Source organism: Schistocerca nitens, chromosome 1 (assembly GCF_023898315.1).
Source record: "Schistocerca nitens isolate TAMUIC-IGC-003100 chromosome 1, iqSchNite1.1, whole genome shotgun sequence".
Taxonomy (NCBI): Eukaryota; Metazoa; Arthropoda; class Insecta; order Orthoptera; family Acrididae; genus Schistocerca; species Schistocerca nitens.
Genome location: NC_064614.1, coordinates 765,059,563 through 765,084,160, shown reverse-complemented (window position 1 = coordinate 765,084,160; position 24,598 = coordinate 765,059,563). Strand labels below are relative to the sequence as shown.

Here is a 24,598-nt window from a genome sequence, read left to right as displayed (position 1 = left end):
GTTAGTCTTGGACTACCTCAACAATCATTTCAAAAGCTACTTGAATCCACACAATTTAGAAAGAAGAGATTTAACTTTGAACTTGAATTAAATGATTCTGAACAATTAACAATAGTAAAATTTAGTACGTACCAAGCTGAGCTGCAGTCACAGGTAAGCTAAAATACGGTAACAAAACTCGCGCTCTTACTTTGTGCTTGTGTAATCTAAATATTGCAGCCAGCTAGGAATACCTTAACTGAACTTTGATAGTAAAGCAGTGAAATCGAATGATGCTGGCGTTTGAATTTCAACGACACTCGGGTTCATTCCGGAAAAGGAAGGGACCCTGCTTGGTAATGCAATTGGGACAATGAGCAACAAACGTTCATGCTAAGTTGCTGTAATTTTTGTGATGCAACAATTTTAAAAGTTTGAAAAGCTGAGGTCTGCCATACAGTTCTAAAACTTTACGTGCTTCCAGTCTTCCTTGTTGGTTGATTGAAGGTTTGAAGCCGTCGATCGAGGAGGTGGCGACAGTCACTCATTGTCGGCCGTCGCTGTTGCAGAATCTGGATGTTGGCGCGCCTTCTTCTCGACACGGTCACCAGACGAAACGGGCTTTTGATGTGCGCCAGCTAATGCTTCCCGTCCGCGACACCATGTCAGAAACTATCATCGCAAGTCGAGCGCAATTACATGCTGCTAAACTCCGAAAGCGCGGCAACTCGCGGGAGCGTCACACAACACACCTGCTCCACTCCACCACCCCCGCCAGACTCACTCTCTCTCTCTCTCTCTCTCTCTCTCTCTCTCTCTGCTCCCCCCCCCCCCCCGCGCTCCACGCGGCAGAGTCAACACAACCAAAGATCCTAAACACTCGTTCGATAGCATAGTTTTCCCTAGGCAAGACCCAGCGTAAAAATGCAAATAATATTTACAAAACAACCAATTATACATCGACATAAACGCATAAATATATATATATATATATATATATATATATATATATATATACAAATAGTAAAACAATTACAATATATAAAGACACAGAAGGACGTAACAAGGAAAAAGAATTATAGTACAATATATGGAAATAGGAGGATATGCATTTCCGGCGTTACAAGTTCCTGGATTACTTTGAAAGAGAGAGAGAGATATAAATAGAGAGAGAGAGAGAGAGACAGATGGCATGTGTAAGGAGTACAGCATTTAACGTACGTAGTACAGAGATGTGTGTGTGTGTGAGTGTGTATGTATCTTTGAAAACGACGCTAGTTCAAGCGTAGCTAATGTATGTTTTCCGAAATACTGCATATCTTCTAACTTGGTGCTATTTCTACACAGTTCAAGTGACTGACCGTCTTACTTGAACACTAGACTAAGACTCATGGGTGCTGGGGAGGGGAGAGTGGGAAAGGGGGAGAGGAGGGTATGGAGTACAATGCACAATTGGGCTAGTTCTACAATGTCACCATTTTTATATTTACCACCATCATTGTGTTCTTGTATTTGATTAATTTACCACCACTGTTACCCTGCATTTTTCAATTTCATCTTGCATTTTTAAATTTCCCAGCACCACTGTATTATTTTCTTTAAATTTCCTGCCAGCAGCATCTCGAACTATTTTACTTTCTCACTGCTGCAATCTTTGATTTTTTTCGGCGACTGCTGCGTCAGTTACCGGCAGAAACCTGAACTATGAGTCAGAACATATAGATATACTGCTGATCAAAACGACGTTTCCTTGATTTCCCTAAATCTTTCCAGGTGAATGGCAGGATGGTACCTTTGAAACAGCCCTGGCGATTTTCTTCGCTGTCCTTGACGCAATCGGCGTTTGTGCTCCATCTCTAATGACCTAGATATCGACGGGGCGTTAAACCGAATCTTTGTTCCGTCTTCTTCAAATATACATTGTAAACTTTTACCTGCAGTCTCACCCTGTACCCAACCAACTTCTACTTACGGCCAACTCAAAAATCTCCAACACGTGCAAAATTTCCTGTCGTTACTCACTTCTGTTATCGTAACTGACTCGTCTAGTAACGGTCTTACTTATTTTCCAGCAGTAATACTTTAAAGTTATATTCCAGTCCTTTATATGGGCAACACTCTCTTCAGGATGTAGCAGAGTACTGAGTAATTTACTGTCTACTTTTCTGCTATTTGTCCTAAATTACAGAATATACTAGAAATACGGGGATTTGGATTTACAATCAGTGAGTTTACTACTACTCGCGATTTGAACTGAATATGAAAGTTGATTATGTTTGCAGTCAGTCTACAAGTAAGTACTATTATAGCTGTTGGTATTATCTGTTGGCAGGCCTCGTTCTTTATCTACCAGAGTAATACTCTGCACCAGCTGCTGCAAGTGCTCCATGAATCGAGGCGTTTCAACAGGGGCCGAAAGAACAGTGAGGAAATCCGGCGCCGATACCAGAAGCTGTCACGCCGCATGTATATCTTCATGCAGGTCAGGACCTTCAGATTTCTATTTGGCAAATTCTATTACACATGACACAGTTCCGCGCATGGAAAGTTTTTGTCTAACTAGTAATGACAGCTCATATTTTTCGTTAGATTAATGAAGAGAAGCAGAGTTCTGCAATGACAACTACGCCTCCAACTTAACTTCTTTGTTTGAACTAGTCAGCTAAGTGATAGTTTTTACAGAAGTTGAGTAAATTAATGTGAATATGGTGGAAGGCCGCCGTTTTACGTCGATATAGTGAAACATCACATGGGGATCGATTCACGTAGATCCTGAATGATGTTCAACCGAATCTGTATCATTGTATGAAAATATTCAGTTCCCTACATTTGAGAAGTTTTGGAAGAAATTAAGGACCCTTAATTTACGTTTCAAAATATAATTAATACTGAAATTAGTTTTTTTGTGGACGCCATCAGATAAATGCGTCTAATAATCAATGTGAATAAAATAAAATAAAGCTAAAAATGGGACACGACATACCCATGTTTTTGTGTGGACAATACAAGACTGATCATCCAATAGCTGCCATAGTCCTCACGTTCACACTCATGAAATTACGTTTTGAGACATTCCAGTTGCCGAATTTGCAGCTTTTTGCTCAAGATGACCAGCGAGTGCAATACCAGTGACTTACTAGCAACTCCTGCATCTCCAATACTTCAAAAAAGAAATCCAATTACTCGCTTTTGTAATAGGCAAACAGTATTGGATTACCAAAAGTCGTATGAGGAAGATATGATGATCTCAGAAGACGCAGTCACCTGCCGAAAATAATGACTGCACCTCTGGCTGATCATGGTCACCTAAATCAACGTTTACGCCTTAAAAGTTATATTTCCTTAGAGTGTGAGTAGAAGACCGCAGAACATCACAATATGACAACCCAAATCATATGAGAACCTCTATCAAGCTTCGCGATATGAATTAGAGGCTTCTAGTGGTTTCGCCAAATGTAAACGCGTTCTGCGGCGGAGAACAGCCTAAAATTCAACTCGACGAAGCACATAAAACGTTCCCTTCGGCCATCAGTCGCGGTTTCTCTTCTATTGTACCATCGGAACCTCTTGTGGTTTTTACTAATCTTGGCGCTTCGACTCTATGCAGTACCGGCAGCACTGTTTCCGTTGACAGTTTCATCAAGAAGTAAGTTTAGTGTATTTTCCTGTATTTAGAGCAAAACACGATTTCTTCATTATCCCTACCACATATGCAATTCTTGTTACAGATGCTACGATTAAACAGTTGTTTACAAACTGATCCGGTTGAAAGTTGTAAACTGCCTCCCACTATAATTCCCTGATTCTTAACCGGCGGCGATTGGAAATGTGTGAGAGATCGTTAACAGAGAGAACAGACGTGGCGTTGGGTCTTGCCCACTTGTCTCGTATAGGGTGCCTAATGGATGCCGCGTCTCGGAATGCTATACAACAATTCTACCAAATAACGTCAGTAGTTTTATTTCTATAAAGCAGGTTGACAACACTTAACCGTAATGTACAAAGATGTCGCAAGCGACTGGCGACATGCAACATAATCCGAGTCCTGGCTATACACAATGTTCCTGCAAGTTAACACACGTCACTCGTAGCACACTCTGCTAGGCCGTGCTAATACTCCGTGAATACTTTCCACTACTGTCCGAGCGAGGCTGGCAGGATCGGCGCTTATATTCACTCCTTGCAGGTGTCGCTCCTGTCGTGGCGCGGTCGCAATCACGCACCATTGGCCGACGTCGTTTCACCACCTTCTCTGGTCTTGCGTTCCTCGTCTTCATTTCGGCGCTTGTGGTTATGCCAGACCACTTGGTACGAAACCTGTCCGGGTTTCCTAAAACAAATGCGGGACTCCTATCTTTAGGAAACATTAAAGTCATCAGTTGTTCAAATTAACCGAATTGGTTGCTCTGAACGGATAACAATTCATACAATTTACTTCGTTTATTCATTTCATAAGTAACAAACCTCATACCAGTGATTAGAGCCAAACAAACTCATTTTTTCCATGTCGTCAGTCTTCTGGCTGGTTTAATGCGGTCCGCCTGTGCCAACGTCTTCATCTCATGGTATATGCTCAGTTATGTGTTGGGTGCATACGAATCTCTGTCTTCCCCTTGAGTTTTTACCCTCTACAACCCCCTCTAGTACCATGAAAGTAATTCCCTGATGTCGTTAATCATGTCCTAACATCCTGTCCCTTCTTCTTCTCAGTGATTTCCTTATGTTCCCTTGGACGACGATCTTCCCCGGAAAACCTCCCCATTCCTTAACTTATCAGTCTACTTACGACGGCTGTTCAATAAAGAATGATCATAATATTTTATGCTCATAACTTCTCGCGCTAAAATTTAAACTTATATTCTGTTAGATTAATGTGCAACAACACGCCATAGTAGTTTCATTGTTGGGACTCCTGGTTCCCGCCTGCGAGAGGCAGGCAAGATCAGACATATACAGTATCGCCTACCGCTGCAATGGAAGTAACACGCGAGGAACAATATGCGGCTTTGGAATTCTGCTTTCGTCTCAACAAATCTTCAGCTGAGGCTTATGCAATGGTGCAGGAGGCCATTGGAGAGTCTGTTCTTCCCTACAGCACAGCTCGAAGGTGGTTTAAAATGTTTAAAGAGGGGAGACAATCAGTTTCAAAGGTAGATGGGCCCGGTGCTCCATTTACTGTTCTTACGGAAGGAAACATCAACACTTTTGTTGTCATTGTGAGAGACGATCGACGAATTACCTAAATATCACTTTCTGAAACACTGAACATTTCACTGGGCGCCACCCACACGTTGGTGACAGAAAAATTACACATGACACCCGTTTGTGCGCGATAGGTTCCAGGACTGTTGATTTCCGAATATAAGGACGTTCGCGTGCAGGTATGCATGCTGTTAAAGTTGATGTTAGAGGAAGATCCGGAGTTTCTTTCAAATATAATCATTGCTGATGAACGTGGCTACATCATTTTGATTCTGAGAGCAAACAGCAAAGCTCAGTGTGGAAATGTCATTCATCTCCAACCCCCATAAAAGCAAAAGCGGTTGCTTCTGCTGGGAAAGCTACGGTCATCTCATTCTTTGATATTCATAGAATGGTTTATCAGCATGTTGTACCTACACACACATCAGTAACTGGACAATTGAACAAGGAAGCCCTGAACAAAATTGCCCATATTAGGCGCAAAAGACCACATTCTCGTGAAGCAGGCCGGATGCTGCACCACGATAATTCGCGGCCGCCAAATGCGAATGTTTTTGCTGAATATGTTGCAAAAATCTAAGTGAAGTGTATCCCTCACCCTCCCTATAGTCCGGATTTAGCTCCATGTGAATTTTTTCTATTCCCTAACATGAAAAAACGACTTCGTGGGAGGCGTTATCAGTCATCAGAAGGAGTGGTGAAGGCTGCGGAGGCGATTTTGAAGGACCTCTCAAAAAATGGTTTCCAGCACGTATCTGAACACTGGCAGAAACGCTGGGACAAGTGCATCGCATTCATCGGAGACTACTTTGAGGAGAACCATCGAAATAATGAGGATGGTTAAGGTATGTTGACAAAAAAAAATGATCATTCTTTAGTGAACAACCTTCGTATATTCGGATACACGTAGGCTATATATTTTAAATACATAACTACATATGCAACATGTAAATGGGAAACTTTACCAAAAATCTAGAAAAGTTCTTGGCCAATTTACGTCAAATTTGTACACAATACTCTAATGTAGATTGATATGGACATAACACATTTAATTTTTTAATATATATGCTGTATAAGTATATATGTAACGTACAAAGGGGAAACATTGTTATCAAAACCACGAAAAGTTCTTGACCAATTTATCTAGACTAGTTACAAGATACTCTAATGATATTGGGACACAGGCTATGTACAATTTAATGTATACAATATATAAATATGTATGTAATGTATAACAGGGGAATACCATTATGTCGAAAATGTCGAAAATTTCTGCAACGATTTACTGCAAATTTGTACACAATAGTCTTATGAACATTCGGACGGACTTATGCCATGTATTTTATAATATATAAATGAATGTGTAATGTATAAAGGGGAAACATTGTTACCAAAAATCTTGAAAAGTTCTTGACTGATTTACTTCAAATTTTTACACGATATTCTTATGAACATTTAGGAGGACACATAAACATCCATTGACCCATTGGTCCATTGATCGTGACCGGGCCAAATATCTCACGAAATAAGCCGCAAACGAAGAAACTGCAAAGAACGAAACTTGTCTAGCTTGAAGGGGAAAATCCAGATGGCTCTATGGTTAGCCCGCTAGATGGCGCTGACGTAGGTCAAACGGATATCAAATGCGTTTTTTTGAATAGGAACCCCCATTTTTTTATTACGTATTCGTGTAGCACGTAAAGAAATATGAATGTTTTTGTTGGACCACTTCTTTCGATTTCTGATAGATGGCGCTGTAATAGTCACAAACGTATAAGTACGTGGTATCAAATAACATTCCGCCAGTGCGGACGGTATTTGTTTCGTGATACATTACCCGTGTTAAAATATTTACACACTATGAGAAAGAAAAGCTTTGCTTCGAAAATCTCCGTTTTCTTTTCACAGTCAGATAAACTGTTCCCCCATATATAGGGGAGAATGAGATGTAGAGGACATCCAAAGAAGGGAGAAGAAGATTAGGATGTGTGTCCAATTTCCAGACATACTTAGGAAATGTGAAGCATTGCTGGACTCGATGTTATTGTATATTACTAATCATTCCCTATATCTTACTACAGCTTTTTCACTTATTTCGAACGTCTTGGACTAATGCACTCCATCGAACGCGTTTTCCATGTCGGCAAATCCTATGAGAGTTTGTTGATTTTTCGTGCAATCTTTCTTCTATTATCAAGCACTACGTCAGAATTGCATCTGTGTTGTCTTTACCTTTCCTAAGGCCAAACTGATTGTTATCTAACACATCCTGTTTTCTTTACCATGCTGCTGTATATTACTCTTGGATGCATGAGCTGTTTTGCTGATTTCACGATAGTGTTCATATTTTTCTGCAAATGCTGTCTTCGGAAACATGTGGAAGATATTTCTCAGAAAGTGTGATAGTATGTCGCCAACCCATAGATACTACACACAAACTTGAACAGTATATGCTTGCCTTTTCCCCCCATGGTTTCAGAATTTCAGGTGCAACGTTGTCTATTCACTCTGCCTCATTTGACCTCATGTGTTCCAGGGTTTTGTTAAATTTGTCTGTAATACTGATACGTCTTCCATATCGGATCCAATTTATTCTTTTGTCGCTTCATAAAGAAGAGTCCTTGCATTTATAGGGACCCTCAGTGCACTCTTTCCATCTACCTACTCTCTCCTCTGCGTTCAACAGCGGAATTCACATTGCACTATTATTGTTACCACCGTTACTTTTAATTTCACTGATCGTTTTGTCTTTTCTACACGGTGCCAGTCATCCAGACGGTTATTTCCTTTTCGATTTCTTCACATCTTTCCTACACGCATTTCACCCTGACTGCCCTGCACTTCCTGTCTGTTTAATTCCTAAAGGATTTATTTTCCGCGCATGATTAGCCGAAAGGTCTAAGGTGCTGCAGTCATGGACTGTGCGGCTGGTCGCAGCAGAGGTTCGAGTCCTCCCTCGGGCATGTTTATATGTGTTCGTCCTTAGGATAATTTACGTTAAGTAGTATGTAAGCTTAGGGACTGATGACCTTAGCAGTTAAGTCCCATAAGATTTCACAGACATTTGAACATTTTCCTGTCTTGTCCTGAACACTTCTTTCGCCGATCAATTGAAGTATTTCTTTTGGTACCCAAAGTTTCTATGCCGTTATCTTCTTGTGTCTATGTTGTGCCACATCTGTGATTGTCCTTATTAGCAGTTAAATAAAATTTGATTCAAATGTTCAAATGTGAGTGAAATCTAATGGGACGTAACTGCTAAGGTCATCAGTCCCTAAGCTTACACACTACTTAACCTAAATTATCCTAAGGACGAACACACACACTCATGCCCGAGGGAGGACTCGAATCTCTGCCGGGACCAGCCGCACTCAAAAAATGATTATCACAATGAAGTTTCCATTGTTATTCTGAGTTTCCATAGTAAAACATCACACTATAACAGTTCACGGTAGCCTAATAATTGTTGATACAAGAATGTAGTTCGCCGACTGCTGCTACTAACTAAGAATGACGATATTGATTTGTCAGCTAAGTTGTAATTACGCGCATTATCTGCAAATTAACCAGTTAATCATTCACTTCTGCCCTACCGTTTGACGGAAATCTTCCCAACTCATATTTCATCAACATCTGCAAACGGCTCAAGATTTATACTACACGTAATCTGAACGATGATACTTTCACCGCACATAAAGGCGTTGGGCGTTGTTGAAATAGATAGCAAGACATGCCTCCTAAAGAAGAAGGTGCGCTTACCTCCCAATATTCCAGAGAACCGGCGATGCAAAATGGATGACGTTGATCTACTCCAAAATGAAGAGGTGGCACAGGAGAAGAATTTGTGGCGGGCCGCAGCAAACCAGACAGAAGACTTATGACACAAAAGAAGCACCACCTGTTACGAAGTTTGCTAACACCAAAATAAAGATGCAACAATATAGCTATAGCAGACATACTGATGTACAGACCAGTTTTAAAGATGATACCTTTTTTTGTCGTCAGTTCCTCTCCTGTCCCATCTTCTTCGTCTCAGAGTAGCACTTGCCCCCTATATCCTCAGTTACTTGTTGAATATATTCCAGTGTTTCTCTTCCTCTATAACTCTGACCCCCTACACCTCCATCTACTACCATGGAAGATATTCCCTGATGTCTTAACAGATGTCCTATCACACTGTCTCTTCTTCTTCTCAGTAATCATCCTGTCCTTTCTTCTTGTCAGTATTTCCATATGTTACTTTATTTGCTGATTTTACGGAGAACCTCCCTTCCTTATCTTATCAGTCCGCCAAATTTTGAACATTCTCCTATAGCCCCACATATCAAACACTTTGACTCTCTTTCGGTTTTCCTACAGATTTTACATAAGCGAAAGATCAACCAAGAGTGCAGTAAATTACTGATAAGTTCCCAAACAAGCTCCTGATATAAGATGTGTATTCCTGGTTGTTCATGGTATTTCGTTCATGTTATTTCGTTCATGATAGCGTATGGCACAGTTCTGTCGTGAACGTACCAATTATGTTTCCTTTTTGTTTTTTTCAGGTGACCTCATTACAGGCGCTCGCCGGTTGGGTCTCTGCTCCACTACTGGTACGCGCTTTCCGGACCTCCGACGAGGATTCAGTTGAATCCTATCGCCAGTTTCCGGTTCCTCTCTGGTTCCCGGGGAACATATATTTGTCACCAACATACGAAATACTTTATCTAGTTCAGTTTCTATGTATAATAGTGGCACCTCAAACTTCGACTTGTATAAATATCTTCTTCATACACATGATGCTGATGGTTGCAGCAGAACTAGAAGTTTTGAATGTCAACGTCTCATCTATGCAGAAAGTTCACCTAAAGCTTGAAGGGTCTGAAGATCAAGAGCAGAGACGTCGGAATAAAGAAAAGTATGAAGAGTTCGACATTAAAAGTAATGCATTTGTTCATAACATAGGTGATTCGTCGAAGGAAGATGTCTCAGACGAAAATATAAATCTGATGCTGGTGAAGAACATTCAGCACCATCAGGTAATCATCAGGTAAGCAAGAACGGCTTCTGTGATAACTGGACACACATTTCAGATTGTAGTGCCCACTCTTCGGCAAATAAAGAGTCGTGTTGTAACTTCCTGAAACATTAGAGCTGTATATTGGACTGGAGAAGTTTTCCAAGACCGTCTGCGACATGTAGAAAGAATTACGAATATTTTGAAGCTTTGTAAGAGAATGGAGGCATAAGGCGTAGCTCAGTCGCGAAGAGCATTTCCCACAAAGGTACACGGAGCAAACAAAATCCCAATGAACGAAGTTACAGAGAGAAAGAGTGTGACATCATTAGCAAACTGCCGAGACCAGTGACTACCTCAGTTCAATGACAGACAGTATGCAGAGAAAATAACAAAAACATGTAATCCAAACACACTGTAACACTTCTGACTGTGTACAAAGTCTTCGTGAAACCATAGTATCGTAATATTTTTGTAGCTTGTTTTGATTACTAAAACTAACAGTGTAGGTGATGATTTGCGTTTGTTTTTGACGTTCTGTTCAATGGAACAGGTCAAATACCTGAAAGTAGACAAACAAAAATACGATTCTCCTTTGCGGCACACTTTTTGCCCAACATACAATCATCAAAATCTTGGATCATTTGCACAGTGATGCAAGTTGAATTAAAGCAAATTGTGTCTCTAATCTTAGATCATTACTTCCCAGCAACTACTACTATGCTGTGTAAGCATCTTTACTTAAAAAATAGTAGTAATTGATGTCAGTATATATACTGTAAACACGCACAAGTCCACATCCGGAAGCGGGGTCGTCTGTGAAATACAGTACATTCGCACTGAAAGCAAATTTGTTACGAACTCCAATTTGCAGCCAGAAGACAACTGACTTCCTAGGTGGAAAGTGCAGCTGTTTATTCAAGTATCGAATATTGCATAATATACAAATATTAGAGTCATTAGACATGTTAAGAACCTTCTAGTAATGATAAATATTAAATAACAAATAACTACTGATTGTCTGATTTGAAGTTGCATCCCCAGTATGCCTACTAGCGATAATAACTACTACACCATACCGCATACACCACAGCCATTGACACTGCTCCCTCTCCTAGGAACACAGCTACCCGCTGTTTCAGAACTTAAAAAGAAAAGGAACAAGATTAGAGTGTAACGTCCCGTCGACAGTGAGGTCTTTAGAGACGGAGTACAACTTCGGGTTATCGAAAGGCTGGGGACGGAATTTGTCCATGCCCTTTTCAAAGGAACCATCCCGACATTTTCCTGGAGCAATTTGCGAAATCACGGTAAACCTAAATCTGGATGGCCACATGGTATTTGAAACGCCGTCCTCCTGAAAGCGAGTATATTGTGTTAACCGTTGCACCACCTCTCTCGATCAGAAGTTCTTAGTGGAGTCGACTACAACACCCTGGACCTAAATCTACTCAGTGGCCCTGTGTATGGTATTGTTGGTGGATCCGGACAGAACAGACACCACACACACATACGTATACGAGTACTACATCTATAGGCACGAGTGTCTTGATAATTGCAGTGCCGACGCACACGCGGTTCGCGCCTCTTGCAGGCGTACAGGTCTTACTGCCACCAAGTAGTGTCGGATGGAAGTCATGTCCGGATGGCCGAAGCTGTAGATGCAACCATTCGCTTTAACTGGGAGATCCGAGTTGGAGTCCTGTCCAGCACAAATTGTCAACTTGTACCGTCTAACCATTTCGATGCCCGATTGTGGCTGGAGTCGGTCTCTCCTTCGAAAGTAACGTACCTTTCATCAACGACATCACGACTGAGCAGAAATTACCTCATAGCAACAACACAAGAAAGCCACTACAACACAGAGGTGTATCCTAAACTGAATGTTTGGGCTGAAGAAGAATACTATATTTTCTGTGGGTTTCACATCAAACTGCTCTTCCTTTCATGAAACGTTGTTCCAGTGAATAGATCTCACTAGCACTATCATCGAATGTCTACAAAATACCAACAAAGAACTTCTGTAACTTCTTCATTGGACATTCCCAGCCACTGAAAGTTGCCTGTTCATTCCACCAAAGTTACCTGTTCATTCAGCACATTTGTTTCTTCTCATTTTGTATTGCTTTTAATATATTGCGCCAATTATCTTTGCCGTATTTTCCGTGTATCTGCTGTGATCAGCTTTGGTTAAGCGATATAAGCATTCTGAGCAATCTTTTCACGTGGTTGCTGTATATGAATTTTTGGGGAGTCAGTTCGTTCCGACCAACGGGCAACCTTTGCAGTTTGTACGTCACACAGCTCACATTCTTTGAATGGGCATTCTCTGTTTCTACTCGTATTCATGTTTCTGTTCTGTTATGTGTTCCGATGATGAGGAGTCTTGTTTTGTGTCCCGACTTGTGGGACAGACTGCCTTGCATTGGTGTCGAACTGTGCTGGTGTGGAGCTTCTACGGAGTTGAAAGAACTGGATGAAATCATGTCAGTTATTTGTAGTGGTGAAGCTTAGATAAAGTGGTCACCCTGTTTTGGGATAGCTTGAACACGGGTACTTCACCATTAGGGAGGCAGCAATGTTGTAGCGTATGGTAAAATAGAAACTTGTAGGTCGCTAATATTATATTTCGATTCGCGGTGTTGTCAGATTGGTCCCCCTTTCCGTATTATGAAACAGCTGCTACCTTGCTCAGTGTCATGGAATGGTTACGTGATATTCCGATTCCTTGTCGTGAATTTGAATTTTGTATCTATTGCTTGTAATTTATTTACTGTGTTTAGTAACACTGTATAGTCTTATCAGTCTATTTATTCCGGAATTATATCGATTTAAAATGCATCATTCCTTGTTACAGGTGCATGCCACAGTTCATAAATATTGTGGGGTATCGAAAACCTCATACTACTGAGCTACAGTCACGAATTATTAGTAACAGCAGAATATTCTTGTATGTTATCATGTTTTAGGTGCATATAAGGTAGGTCGGTGGATGCAGTTTCGACAACTGCTAATAGCCAAATATTGAGCTTAGTGATTTCGCTCATTTTTATCATGTTACATGAGGAAGATATTTTGTTCATCCAGTCGTATCCGAAGGCTTGACAATTTTTTCCATTTATGTTTTTACTGTAGCCAAGGTAATAAGTAAGAGGAATCTTCTTCGCATATTTCTGGCAGATGCAAACGACACCGCCTGTTTTGATGTATGACCATCACCTGCTTTGACTGCTGATTCTTTTCTGGTGGAGAACCTTTCCTCCCACGGCAACAAATCAGTGGAGGATAGTTTTCAAGAGAAGATAATTTAATCATCCATTCATTAAATGTAAAAACGGGACAGCCTGCTTATAAAACATTGCTTAACAGACATGAAAGAATTTCCATTTGCAGTTCTCCAGTTTGGATATTTCATTGTAATATACTCATCATGACTACTTTCAAAAGGCTTTTAAACAAATCTGTCCACAGTTCAAGTTGACACATAATTTACGGTGTGACATAACAAAAAGAAATTTCATTGTGTCAACCCAACACTAGCAATTATCTCAAAACTTTTTTGACATATTATAAATGTTAGCTAACCCACGTTTCTCAGCCGTTTTTGCACTGGGGCACACGCAAGTACATTTCAAACTTCCGTGACACTCCTATAGTGATTTTTTCCGTACGTACAAGAAACCAAACATGTAAAGTATATACAATAATTTTTTTGCAATCAAACGATTATTACGTAAGGATCTTCAACAGGCACATACGAACAAAAATGTAAGGCATGCAGTAAAATAAACTCATTACTTAATTTTGTTCAGCGTATTCGGTGTTTCTCAACCACTGACAGGTTTAATAATGAGTATCAGAGATCATTTTTTACATTTAATGTTATAACTGTATATATTAATCTGCAAATAAGAATGACTACTGTGAAGCAGTGAAAATGTCAAACTCCTTGGTGAAGTGCATAGAAGATGACTGCGAGTGAATATCGCGTATTATTCTTAATACTTGCTTTGGTGCAATAGATAATTTTTTATGTGATAACCACAGAAAGTTGTGCGATAAAGCATCACTGAGTAGAAATACGAAATTATTTAAGATATTCATTCACTTAGCTTTGAATCTTGCTATTGCACCAAGAGATGTTGTTGTTGTTGTGGTCTTCAGTCCTGAGACTGGTTTGATGCAGCTCTCCATGCTACCCTATCCTGTGCAAGCTCCTTCATCTCCCAGTACTTACTGCAACCTACATCCTTCTGAATCTGCTTAGTGTATTCATCTCTTGGTCTCCCTCTATGATTTTTAACCTCCACGCTGCTATCCAATGCTAAATTTGTGATCCCTTGATGCCTCAGAACATGTCCTACCAACCGGTCCCTTCTTCTTGTCAAGTTGTGCCACAAACTCCTCTTCTCCCCAGTTCTATTCAATACCTCCTCATTAGTTATGTGATCTACCCATCTAATCGTCAGCATTCTTCTGTAGCACCAAATTTCGAGAGCTTCTATTCTCTTCTTGTCCGAACTATTTATCGTCCATGTTTCACTTCCATACATGGCTACACTCCATACAAATACTTTCAGAAACGACTTCCTGACACTTAAATCTATATGTTAACAAATTTCTCTTCTTCAGAAACGCTTTCCTTGCCTTTGCCCGTCTACATTTTATATCCTCTCTACTTCGACCATCATCAGTTATTTTGCTCCCTAAATAGCAAAACTCCTTTACTACTGTAAGTGTCTCATTTGCTAATCTAATTCCCTCAGCATCACCCGACTAAATTCGACTACATTCCATTATCCTCGTTTTGCTTTTGTTGATGTTCATCTTATTTTCTCCTTTAAATACACTGTCCATTCCGTTCAACGGCTCTTCCAAGTCCTTTGCTGTCTCTGACAGAATTACAATGTCATCGGCGAACCTCAAATTTTTTATTTCATCTCCATGGATTTTAATACCTACTCCGTATTTTTCTTTTGCTTCCTTTACTGCTTGCTCAATATACAGATTGAATAACATCGGGGAGAGGCTACAACCCTGTCTTACTCCCTTCCCAACCACAGCTTCCCTTTCACGCCCCTCGCCTCTAATAACTGCCATCTGGTTTCTGTACAAATTGTAAATTGCCTTTCGCTCCCTGTATTTTACCCCTGCCACCTTCAGAATTTGAAAGAGAGTATTCCAGTCAATATTTTCAAAAGGTTTCTCTAGGTCTACAAATGCTAGAAACGTAGGTTTGCCTTTCCTTAATCTGTCTTCTAAATAAGTCGTAAGGCAGTATTGCCTCACGTGTTTCAACATTTCTACGGAATCCAAACTGATCTTCCCCGAGGTCGGCTTTTTCCATTCGTCTGTAAATAATTCGCTTTAGTATTTTGCAGCTGTGGCTTATTAAACTGATAGTTCGGTAATTTTCACATCTGTCAGCACCTGCTTTCTTTGGGATTGGAATTATTATATTCTTCTTGAAGCTGAGGGTATTTCGCCTGTGTCATACATCTTGCTCACCAAATGGTAGAGTTTTGTCAGGAATGGCTCTCCCAAGGCCGTCAGTAGTTCTACTGGAATGTTGTCTACTCCCGGGGCCTTGTTTCGACTCATGTCTTTCAGTGCTCTGTCAAGCTCTTCACGCAGTATCGTATCTCCCATTTCGTCTTCATCTACATCATAATATTGTCCTCAAGTACATCGCCCTTATATACACCCTCTATATACTCCTTCCACTTTTCTGCTTTCCCCTCTTTGCTTAGAACTGTGTTTCCATCTGAACTCTTGATATTCATACAAGTGGTTCTCTTTTCTCCAAAGGCCTCTTTAATTTTCCTGTAGGCAGTATCTATCTTACCCCTAGTGAGATAAGCCTCTACATCCTTACATTTTTCCTCTAGCCATCCCTGCTTAGCCATTTTGCACTTCCTGTCGATCTCATTTTTGAGACGTTTGTATTCCATTTTGCCTGCTTCATTTACTGCATTTTTATATTTTCTCCTTTCATCAATTAAATTCAATATTTCTTCTGTTACCCAAGGTTTTCTACTAGCCATCGTCTTTTTACCTACTTGATCCTCTGCTGCCTTCATTACTTCATCCCTCAGAGCTACCCATACTTCTTCTACTGTATTTCTTTCCCCCATTCCTGTCAATTGTTCCCTTATGCTCTCCCTGAAACTTTGTACGACCTCTGGTTTAGTCAGTTTATCCAGGTCCCATCTCCTTAAATTCCCACCTTTTTGCAGTTTCTTCAGTTTTAATCTACAGTTCATAACCAATAGATTGTGGTCAGAGTCCTCATCTGCCCCTGGAAATATCTTACAATTTAAAACCTGGTTCCTAAATCTCTGCCTTACCATAATATAATCTATCTGTTACCTTCTAGTATCTCCAGCATCCTTCCATGTATACAACTTCCTTTTATGATTAAGTTATGCTCTGTGCAAAATTCTACCAGGCGGCTTCCTCTATCATTTCTTACCCTCAATCCATATTCACCTACTACGTCCCCTTCTCTTCCTTTCCTACTCTCGAATTCCAGTCACCCATTCTATAATATTCACTAGTTCTACTATATGTCCTGCATTAAGTGTTGCAAGCAACCTGCAAAACGTTCATTAACAATTCTTTGTTAACCGTTATTAACAGTTTCTTCTGCTGCTGCTTCTCTAACGTAATTAATGTTGTAACACTTGTATAATCTGTAGACATTTGAAACTGTGCATGTTATGTGTTTATGTGTGTGTGTGTGTGTGTGTGTGCGTGTGTGTGACTTCATTTGTGATTTATTCACAATCACAATATATTTTTCTTCTTTCAGTATTCTCTGAATTCTTTAACGCCACTTATTGCATCAGTTTTGGTGTGTATAATTCATATCAGTCGTTTGTAACTCCACTAATCCCGTAAATATTATACATTTCTGAAAGAGAAGATGGACATACTTATTTAATTGCTGTGTGCAGATTAAACAAATTATTAGCTGATGATGTATTGTTATTAATAGTATGTAATATTAGCTTAGTAAATGTGAAAGTTGCGTTATCAGTTGACCAAAGCTTCTACAAATCAAAGTTGTGATGTAAGTAAAGTGTTTCTCCTTATGTGCAATACTAGGCTTGAATACATTCCTTTCTCGAATACTTTGAATAAAGATTACAGTAAAAGGATAATATCCCAGCCCCTTTATTAGAAAAAGATTTAACAATAACATATTTTAACTGTCTAGAAAAATTTCGTGTGTCACTCATAGTTATTAAGTCAGAGCTAAACTTCATCATTATGTTTATAACTCTATCGGAAGCATTTAATTTTTTGGTTTATGGAAACCTCTATAATTCTATTAATTTCATTAAAGATTGTTCATACTACTTTTTGTTGATTGTCTTTTTAATGAGATCTTTAAAATACTTTCTTCCTTTTTAGACTAAACTATTGGACTCTGTTTTTTCTGCTCAGTTTGGAAAGTGATTTTTCAAAGTACTTGGAAGTTGTCAGTCAGAGTATACCCATTAAGTTTAATTGAGCAGCTGTTGTATGTTCTGTCTCTCATTTCTGTATATAATGTGGTCTAAATACTGTCATCAGCATTATTAATTTCTGAAACCAGTTTTCAGTGTCTCATTGTAAACTAGGTCAATAACTGCATGATTTTGCAAGTAAAATAAAAGAACTTATGTTTCTCCAGCGACAGAAGCCACAGGTCTCGCTAATGTGACTCAGTGTATGGATTCATTAATTTTTTTTGAAAACAGTGTTCGATGCCATTACGTTAGTAAATTAAATTTGTTTAAAATCGTAAATATTACGCAGCTTCTTCATCATCTGTATATAAAAATGATATACTTCCGTTCAGTGCATTAATTCAGTGAGGCAAACCTGAACTTCTTTGTTTCATTGTCTTTAAACTGACTGCATCCTATAAATACGAATACTAATGTCTCCCACGATTTTGCTAGAATTTAATGTCAGTACTGTACCTTTTGTTCCAGATCTGTCTCCCTCTTGCAGAGAGTGATGAATGTATCAATCTTTATCCTTCTTTTCGTCAATATGACTGGACTGTGTTCCTGTCTGTTCGTTACAGCTGTGGTAAGTAAATTCTCCAATTTCTTTACCTCTAGAACACGTCAGTCAACTACGAGCAATGTTACATTCAATTCGTGTCATTGTTCGTAAGATATTCGGTAATAACTACAATTTTTTCCACAGTAGGCAGAAATTCGCACATGAGATAGACATCGCCCACAACTTCTCCTTATCCTTCGTTTGTTTCCATACCCACACTTAACAGCGACCACAATCCATATAAAAAGACAATGTCTGTTATCTGTCCCGCAGCCAGCTTATACTGCAGTTAAAAGGCACAGTTACATTTAACACAAACAAGAGATCGAGCAACCAAATCTTGCACCTGGGTGTTATGTGTACTTCATTTATAAGCTGATCAATAAGCATGCAGACTCAGGCTCATTATCACTTCTTTTCATATATTCAAATCGATTTTTCTTTAACTTGGTTAAGTATCTGGTCACAGCTCATAATCTTGGACGAATCTGTGATACTAATCAGCATACTGTAGAAATGACAGTGGGTCCTCCGCATCTTTAGGTAGAGGGAAATTATCAACTACTTCTGTAAGTTGCTGGTCTTGTTTAACTCTAACAGAACTTATAATGTGGCACAGAAATTGCACATAAGATTCCAAAAAGAGAACTTTCCTTTTCTTCTTCCATCATAACTTACTATGTAGCTCATATACAGCACTTAAGATTCCACAGAAAAACATTTTTCCAACTTCTGTCTCAAGTTTGGCCCCTTGTAGCCCTAGAAGTACACTTTTTAGTTATTCGAAATGTTCCTCTATTGTCCACGAAAGGCAATGATATAATCAAGAAATAATATATGCATCGTCGTTTTCTACACCTATAATGACAGATTCCCAAACCATTGGAATGTAGTGGGTGCATTTCTGAAACCTAAAGACATTCTAAGAAATTCCAGAAAGGGCAAAAAAGACGTTTGATGCCTGTTCTGAGGCACAATGGCTATCTGATGAAAGCTTGAATTCATATTAAGAAGACTGAAAAACTTGCAGTTTGCTAATCCGTCAAGTGTCTCGTGCACGTGAGGCAGCAGATATGTATCAGGGGTGGTTACCCGGGTGTGACAATGTGACACCTTTGCCCTCTGTCCATTTATAAGGAGTGGCCCGATTGTGTACACGTCTCATTGGGAATGACCTTTGGTTTGATCTACTCTGAAATGGCACTCCTCCTATCCATCATGAGGTGTCTTTTGTAAGCTGGCCAGCACTGTTACGCATGGAATTCCAACATCTCTTCTTCCAAAATTATTTAAAGAAACACATAGACGAATTTTCCCCTCTGCATTTTCAGTTTCACTGATGACTCATTTGGCACGAATCTGAAGACGATCTATAGCTTCATTCTAACTGAGTGGCTCAATCATAAAGGTTGTTGTGTTAAGCCCTTAGATACTGACTGGCACCCATAGACCTCACCCGACGTCCCCACATACGATTTCAGGTGTGCTGTGTGTAAAATAAAGACACGCAGTCCAGCGGAAACTTTGGGAATAGAAGTTTTTCCCTTAGTTCGTTGCAGGGAAGCATAGCTCCGGGTCTTTTCCCTGCCCCAGCCTTCCGTTGCCTCTGTAGCTTTCAAACTTTTTCTGGCTTCGCTTCGTTCCATGCCACGTCTGAAAACGCTCAACACCTAGATGGCCAGTCTCCCTACAATGAGGGCTGCAAGGAGCCCGACACCTGTCAGCTGTGTGACCCGCCCACTAGCATCATCTACAGTTTGTCCCACTGGTGGACACACTGTGGGGGTCATTATTGTGTGAAGGTAACGAAACAAAACGTTCTACCTTTTGCCATGATAGTGCAAGACAAACTGCCTCGTGCAAGGACGAGAGCGATGTAACGTTTACTTCGCCTCCGATTTTTGTATACCTCTGATAAGTACGTCAACAAGTACTTCATCGATACCTTGGGGTGCTGTGTCACATCGCTCGTGCGCCGACTATAGCACCATGTTCAAACTCACTTAAGTCTTGATAACCTGCCGTTGTAGCAGCAGGATCTTTGGTGTGACGTCATAAGCGAGTGACTGCCTGTGAGATCGCTCTCTAAGTTTTTATATATTTTTAGGTTTTAGGTTTCAAAAACATATTTTAACGGTTTTTGCGATAATATTTACTATATAAGTGACTTATTAGTGGTTTCTTCATTCACCTCTGCCTTTCTTGTGTTGTGACCTGATATTTGTGAGTGTTTCCTATCGAGCAACGTATCCTCTTACCTGTGTTTACATTCCGCGCTGACCAGTTGCAGCTGTAGCGGCGCATCGAAAGCTAAGTACTAATTAATTGTTTGTGTGTAGTGGTTTATTTAGGAACTTTAGTAGTCTTCAACCGGTGTTTTTTGTGTTTTCTAGTGAAATAATTTCAGAAGAAATTTTTGGGAACTCTTTTCAGCTTCGTTACTGTGTCATTAGACGTTTGATTCTCTTTCTGTGTTAGTCTTTTGTTATATTCACATTTGTTGTTTATTAATACTGTCAATAATAGTAGTTACTTCCCTTGTAAGGTAAGTTTGTGATCATTGTAGTCAGGTTTTTAACATCTTCTTATTGTAGTAGCGGAACTTAGATAAAGTAAAATTTTACCATGCGTGAGAAGTTTCGGCTTTGCCGTAGGTTCGTAAGTAGTGGATTGCGGTGTGAGACTTGTTCAAAGTATTTTCACTGGGGAGAATGCAGTGGGGAAGCCAGTGGGCATTCTGGTGAGATCCTCTCCTGGAACTGCAGGTTATGTAGCAAGAGTAAGTTGATACAGGAGCAGGAGCGTAAGATCTGTGCCCTTCAGGTGCAGTTGAAAAACGCACAGGAGGAGCTAGATAGGATCAGGAGGGAGAAGGGGGTTGGGGAATGGGAGTTGGCTGTTGGCAAGAGATCTGCTAGGAGAAGAAGATTTTCAGATAGTTTTACTATTGGTGTTTACAATAGATATGACCAACTGTCAGAGTCTATTGGATAGGAATCTCTAGTAGCTATAGATGTAGGAAGTATGCAGCAGACCACAGTAGTTACGGTGGCTAGAACAGCTGCAAAGTCGAAGAGGAACAAGAAGGTTCTGCTGTTAGGTAGTTCTCATGGCAGAGGTGTAGGCCAGCATTTGCAGGAAGTGCTGGGGAGTGAGTACCAGGTCACCAGCATTGTGAAGCCTAATGCAGGATTGGCTCAGGTGACTGTTAACATAGGGGGGTTATGTAGGGATTTTACTAATGACGATCAGGTAGTGATTGTGGGTGGGGCTGGTAATAGTATTGGTAGGGATGGGGAGTATGACATAGATGGTGACTTGGAAAAGATAGCCACTCAGAGTGGCAACACGAATGCGCATTTCGTGAAACTGCTTCAGCGTCACGATCGGCCTCATCTTAATACAGCCGTCAGGTGTAATAACATGAGACTTGGGGGTGCGCTGATGACAGAAAGCATGAGTCACATTTCAGTGGCGTCAGTGGAGTCTATCAGCAGGACGGGTTTCAATAGACATGACCTGCACCTCAACAGGTATTGGAAGGGGAGGTTGGCAAAGGGGGGGTTGGTGGGATCACTCATGGGAAAATTCCTGCAGTACTGGGTGTTAGAGCTGCACCTTTTTCAGATTGAAGTCAGCTGATAGGTATTCCTGCTTAAGGGAAGTCTCTCTAACAAAGGAACCACTTTTGACAAAGCTTAGGTATCCGAGTAATGAGGGAATTAGTATGTTTCATCAAAATATACAAGGTATTAGAGATAAAGTTAGTGAACTGCTTATAAATGTTGACTCTGAAATTATTGGTATATCTGAACACTTCTTAAATAAGGAGATAATTCAGAGGCTTCCTTTACCAGGATGCAGGTTGGCTGGCAGCTTTTCGAGGAGCTCTTTGTGGTGTGGGGGAGTAGTCATGTATGTGAAAAACGGTATCCCATTTGAGTCAACTGATGTTTCAAAGTACTGCACTGAAAAGGTTTTTGAATGTTGTGCAGGTGTGGTTAAATTTAATGGAGCTAAACGTCTAACTGTTGTTATTTATAGATCCCCAGACTCCGATTTCACAACATTTTTGCTAAAGCTAGAGGAGGTTCTTGGTTCACTTAATAGGAAATACAAAAAGTTAGTTGTATGTGGTGACTTCAATATTAATTGTATAAGTGATAGTGCAAGGAAGAGGATGCTGGTAGAACTCCTTCATTCCTTTAGTCTTATGCAAACCGTATTCTTTCCAACGAGAGTGCAAGGGAATAGTAGAAGGACCATAGACAACATTTTTGTTCATTCCTCATTACTAGAAGGGCATTCTGTTAGCAAAAAGGTGAACGGCCTTTCAGATCATGATGCACAAATTTTAACTCTAATAGATTTTTGTGCTACGACACGTGTTAAATATAGTCATCAGCTGTTTAGGAAAGCTGATCCAGTTGCTGTAGAGACCTTTGTAAACCTTATCAAGGAACAAGAGTGGCAAGATGTTTATAGCGCTGATACAGTAGACGATAAATATAATGCTTTTCTCAAGACTTTTCTCGTGCTCTTTGAAAGTTGCTTTCCGTTAGAACGTTCAAAACAGGGTACTAGCACAAACAGGCAGCCTGGATGGCTGACTAGAGGGATAAGAATATCTTGTAGAACAAAGTGGCAATTATATCAAAACGTTAGAAACAGTCAAAATCTAAATGGAGCAGCCCATTACAAACAGTATTGTAAGGTGCTTAAAAATGTTATTAGGAAGGCAAAAAGTATTTGGTATGCAGATGGAATAGCTAAGTCTCAGGATAAAATTAAAACCATATGGTCAGTCGTAAAGGAACTGGCTGGTCTAAAGAGACAGGTCGAGGATATAGAATCAGTGCACAGTGGGAATGTCCATGTTACTGATAAGTCGCATATATGTACAGTATTTAATAATCATTTTCTGAATATAGCAGGTGAACTAAAAAGAAACCTAGTCCCAACAGGGAATCATATAGCGCTCTTAGAAAAAAGTGTTCCGAGACTGTTACCTGAAATGCTCCTCCATGATACTGACAAGAGGGAGATTGAGTTAATAATTAAACCACTAAAGACCAAGAACTCTCATGGATATGACGGGGTATCTAGCAGAATACTGAAGTATTGTTCTATGTATGTTAGCCCAGTACTTAGCCATATTTGTAACTTTTCCTTTAGGAGTGGTCGGTTTCCTGACCGCTTAAAGTACTCGGTAGTGAAGCCACTTTATAAAAAGAGAGACATTGATAATGTTGAGAATTTTAGACCTATTTCTATGCCATCGGTGTTTGCTAAAGTTATCGAGAAGGTTGTACATACAAGGTTACTGGAGCATTTAAATTCACATAATTTGCTGTCAAATGTTCAGTTTGGTTTTAGAAATGGTTTAACAACTGAAAATGCTATATTCTCTTTTCTCTGTGAGGTTTTGGACGGATTAAATAAAGGGTTGCGAACGCTAGGTGTTTTCTTTGATTTAACGAAGGCTTTTGACTGTGTTGACCACAAAATATTACTGCAGAAGCTGGACCATTATGGAGTAAGGGGAGTAGCTTACAGTTGGTTCCCTCTTACTTTAAGAACAGAAAGCAGAAGGTAATTCTCCGCAATATTGAGAGTGTTAGTGATGTTCAGTCCCAATAGGGCACTGTTAAGTGGGGCGTTCCCCAAGGGTCGGTGCTGGGGCCACTGCTGTTTCTTATTTATATAAATGATATGCCTTCTAGTATTACAGGTGATTCAAAACTATTTCTGTTTGCTGATGATACCAGTTTGGTAGTGAAGGATCTTGTGTGTAATATTGAAACAGTATCAAATAATGTAGTTCATGAAATAAGTTCGTGGCTTGTGGAAAATAATTTGATGCTAAATCACAGTAAGACTCATTTTTTACAGTTTCTAACTCACAATTCAACAAGAACCGATATTTTGATCAGACCGAATGGGCATATTATAAGCGAGACGGAACAGTTCAAGTTCCTAGGCGTTCAGATAGATAGTAAGCTGTTGTGGCAAGCCCACGTCTAGGATCTTGCTCAGAAACTAAATGCTGCTTTATTTACCATTAGAACAGTATCTGAAATAAGTGACACTTCAACACGAAAAGTAGTCTACTTCGCATATTTTGTCCGCAGCTCCTAGCCGTGTGGTAGCGTTCTCGCTTCCCACGCCCGGGTTCCCGGGTTCGATTCCCGGCAGGGTAGGGATTTTCTCTGCCTCGTGATGACTGGGTGCTGTGTGATGTCCTTAGGTTAGTTAGGTTTAAGTAGTTCTAAGTTCTAGGCGACTGATGACCATAGATGTTAAGTCCCATAGTGCTCAGAGCCATTTGAACCATTTTTCGCATATTTTCATACGCTTATG

The 24,598-nt window shown here is 40.1% G+C and overlaps 1 protein-coding gene across 1 annotated transcript in view; it reads left to right on the top strand.

Annotated features, from left to right (window-relative positions):
- The window catches only part of LOC126199518 (odorant receptor 43a-like), a 63,223-nt gene that overhangs the window by 12,368 nt on the left and 26,257 nt on the right, over positions 1-24,598 (top strand). The window contains exons 2-4 of the mRNA XM_049936476.1: positions 2,312-2,461; positions 9,729-10,213; positions 18,163-18,262. Coding sequence (XP_049792433.1) covers positions 2,312-2,461; positions 9,729-10,213; positions 18,163-18,262 — 735 coding nt within the window. The remainder of the gene's footprint in view (positions 1-2,311; positions 2,462-9,728; positions 10,214-18,162; positions 18,263-24,598) is intronic.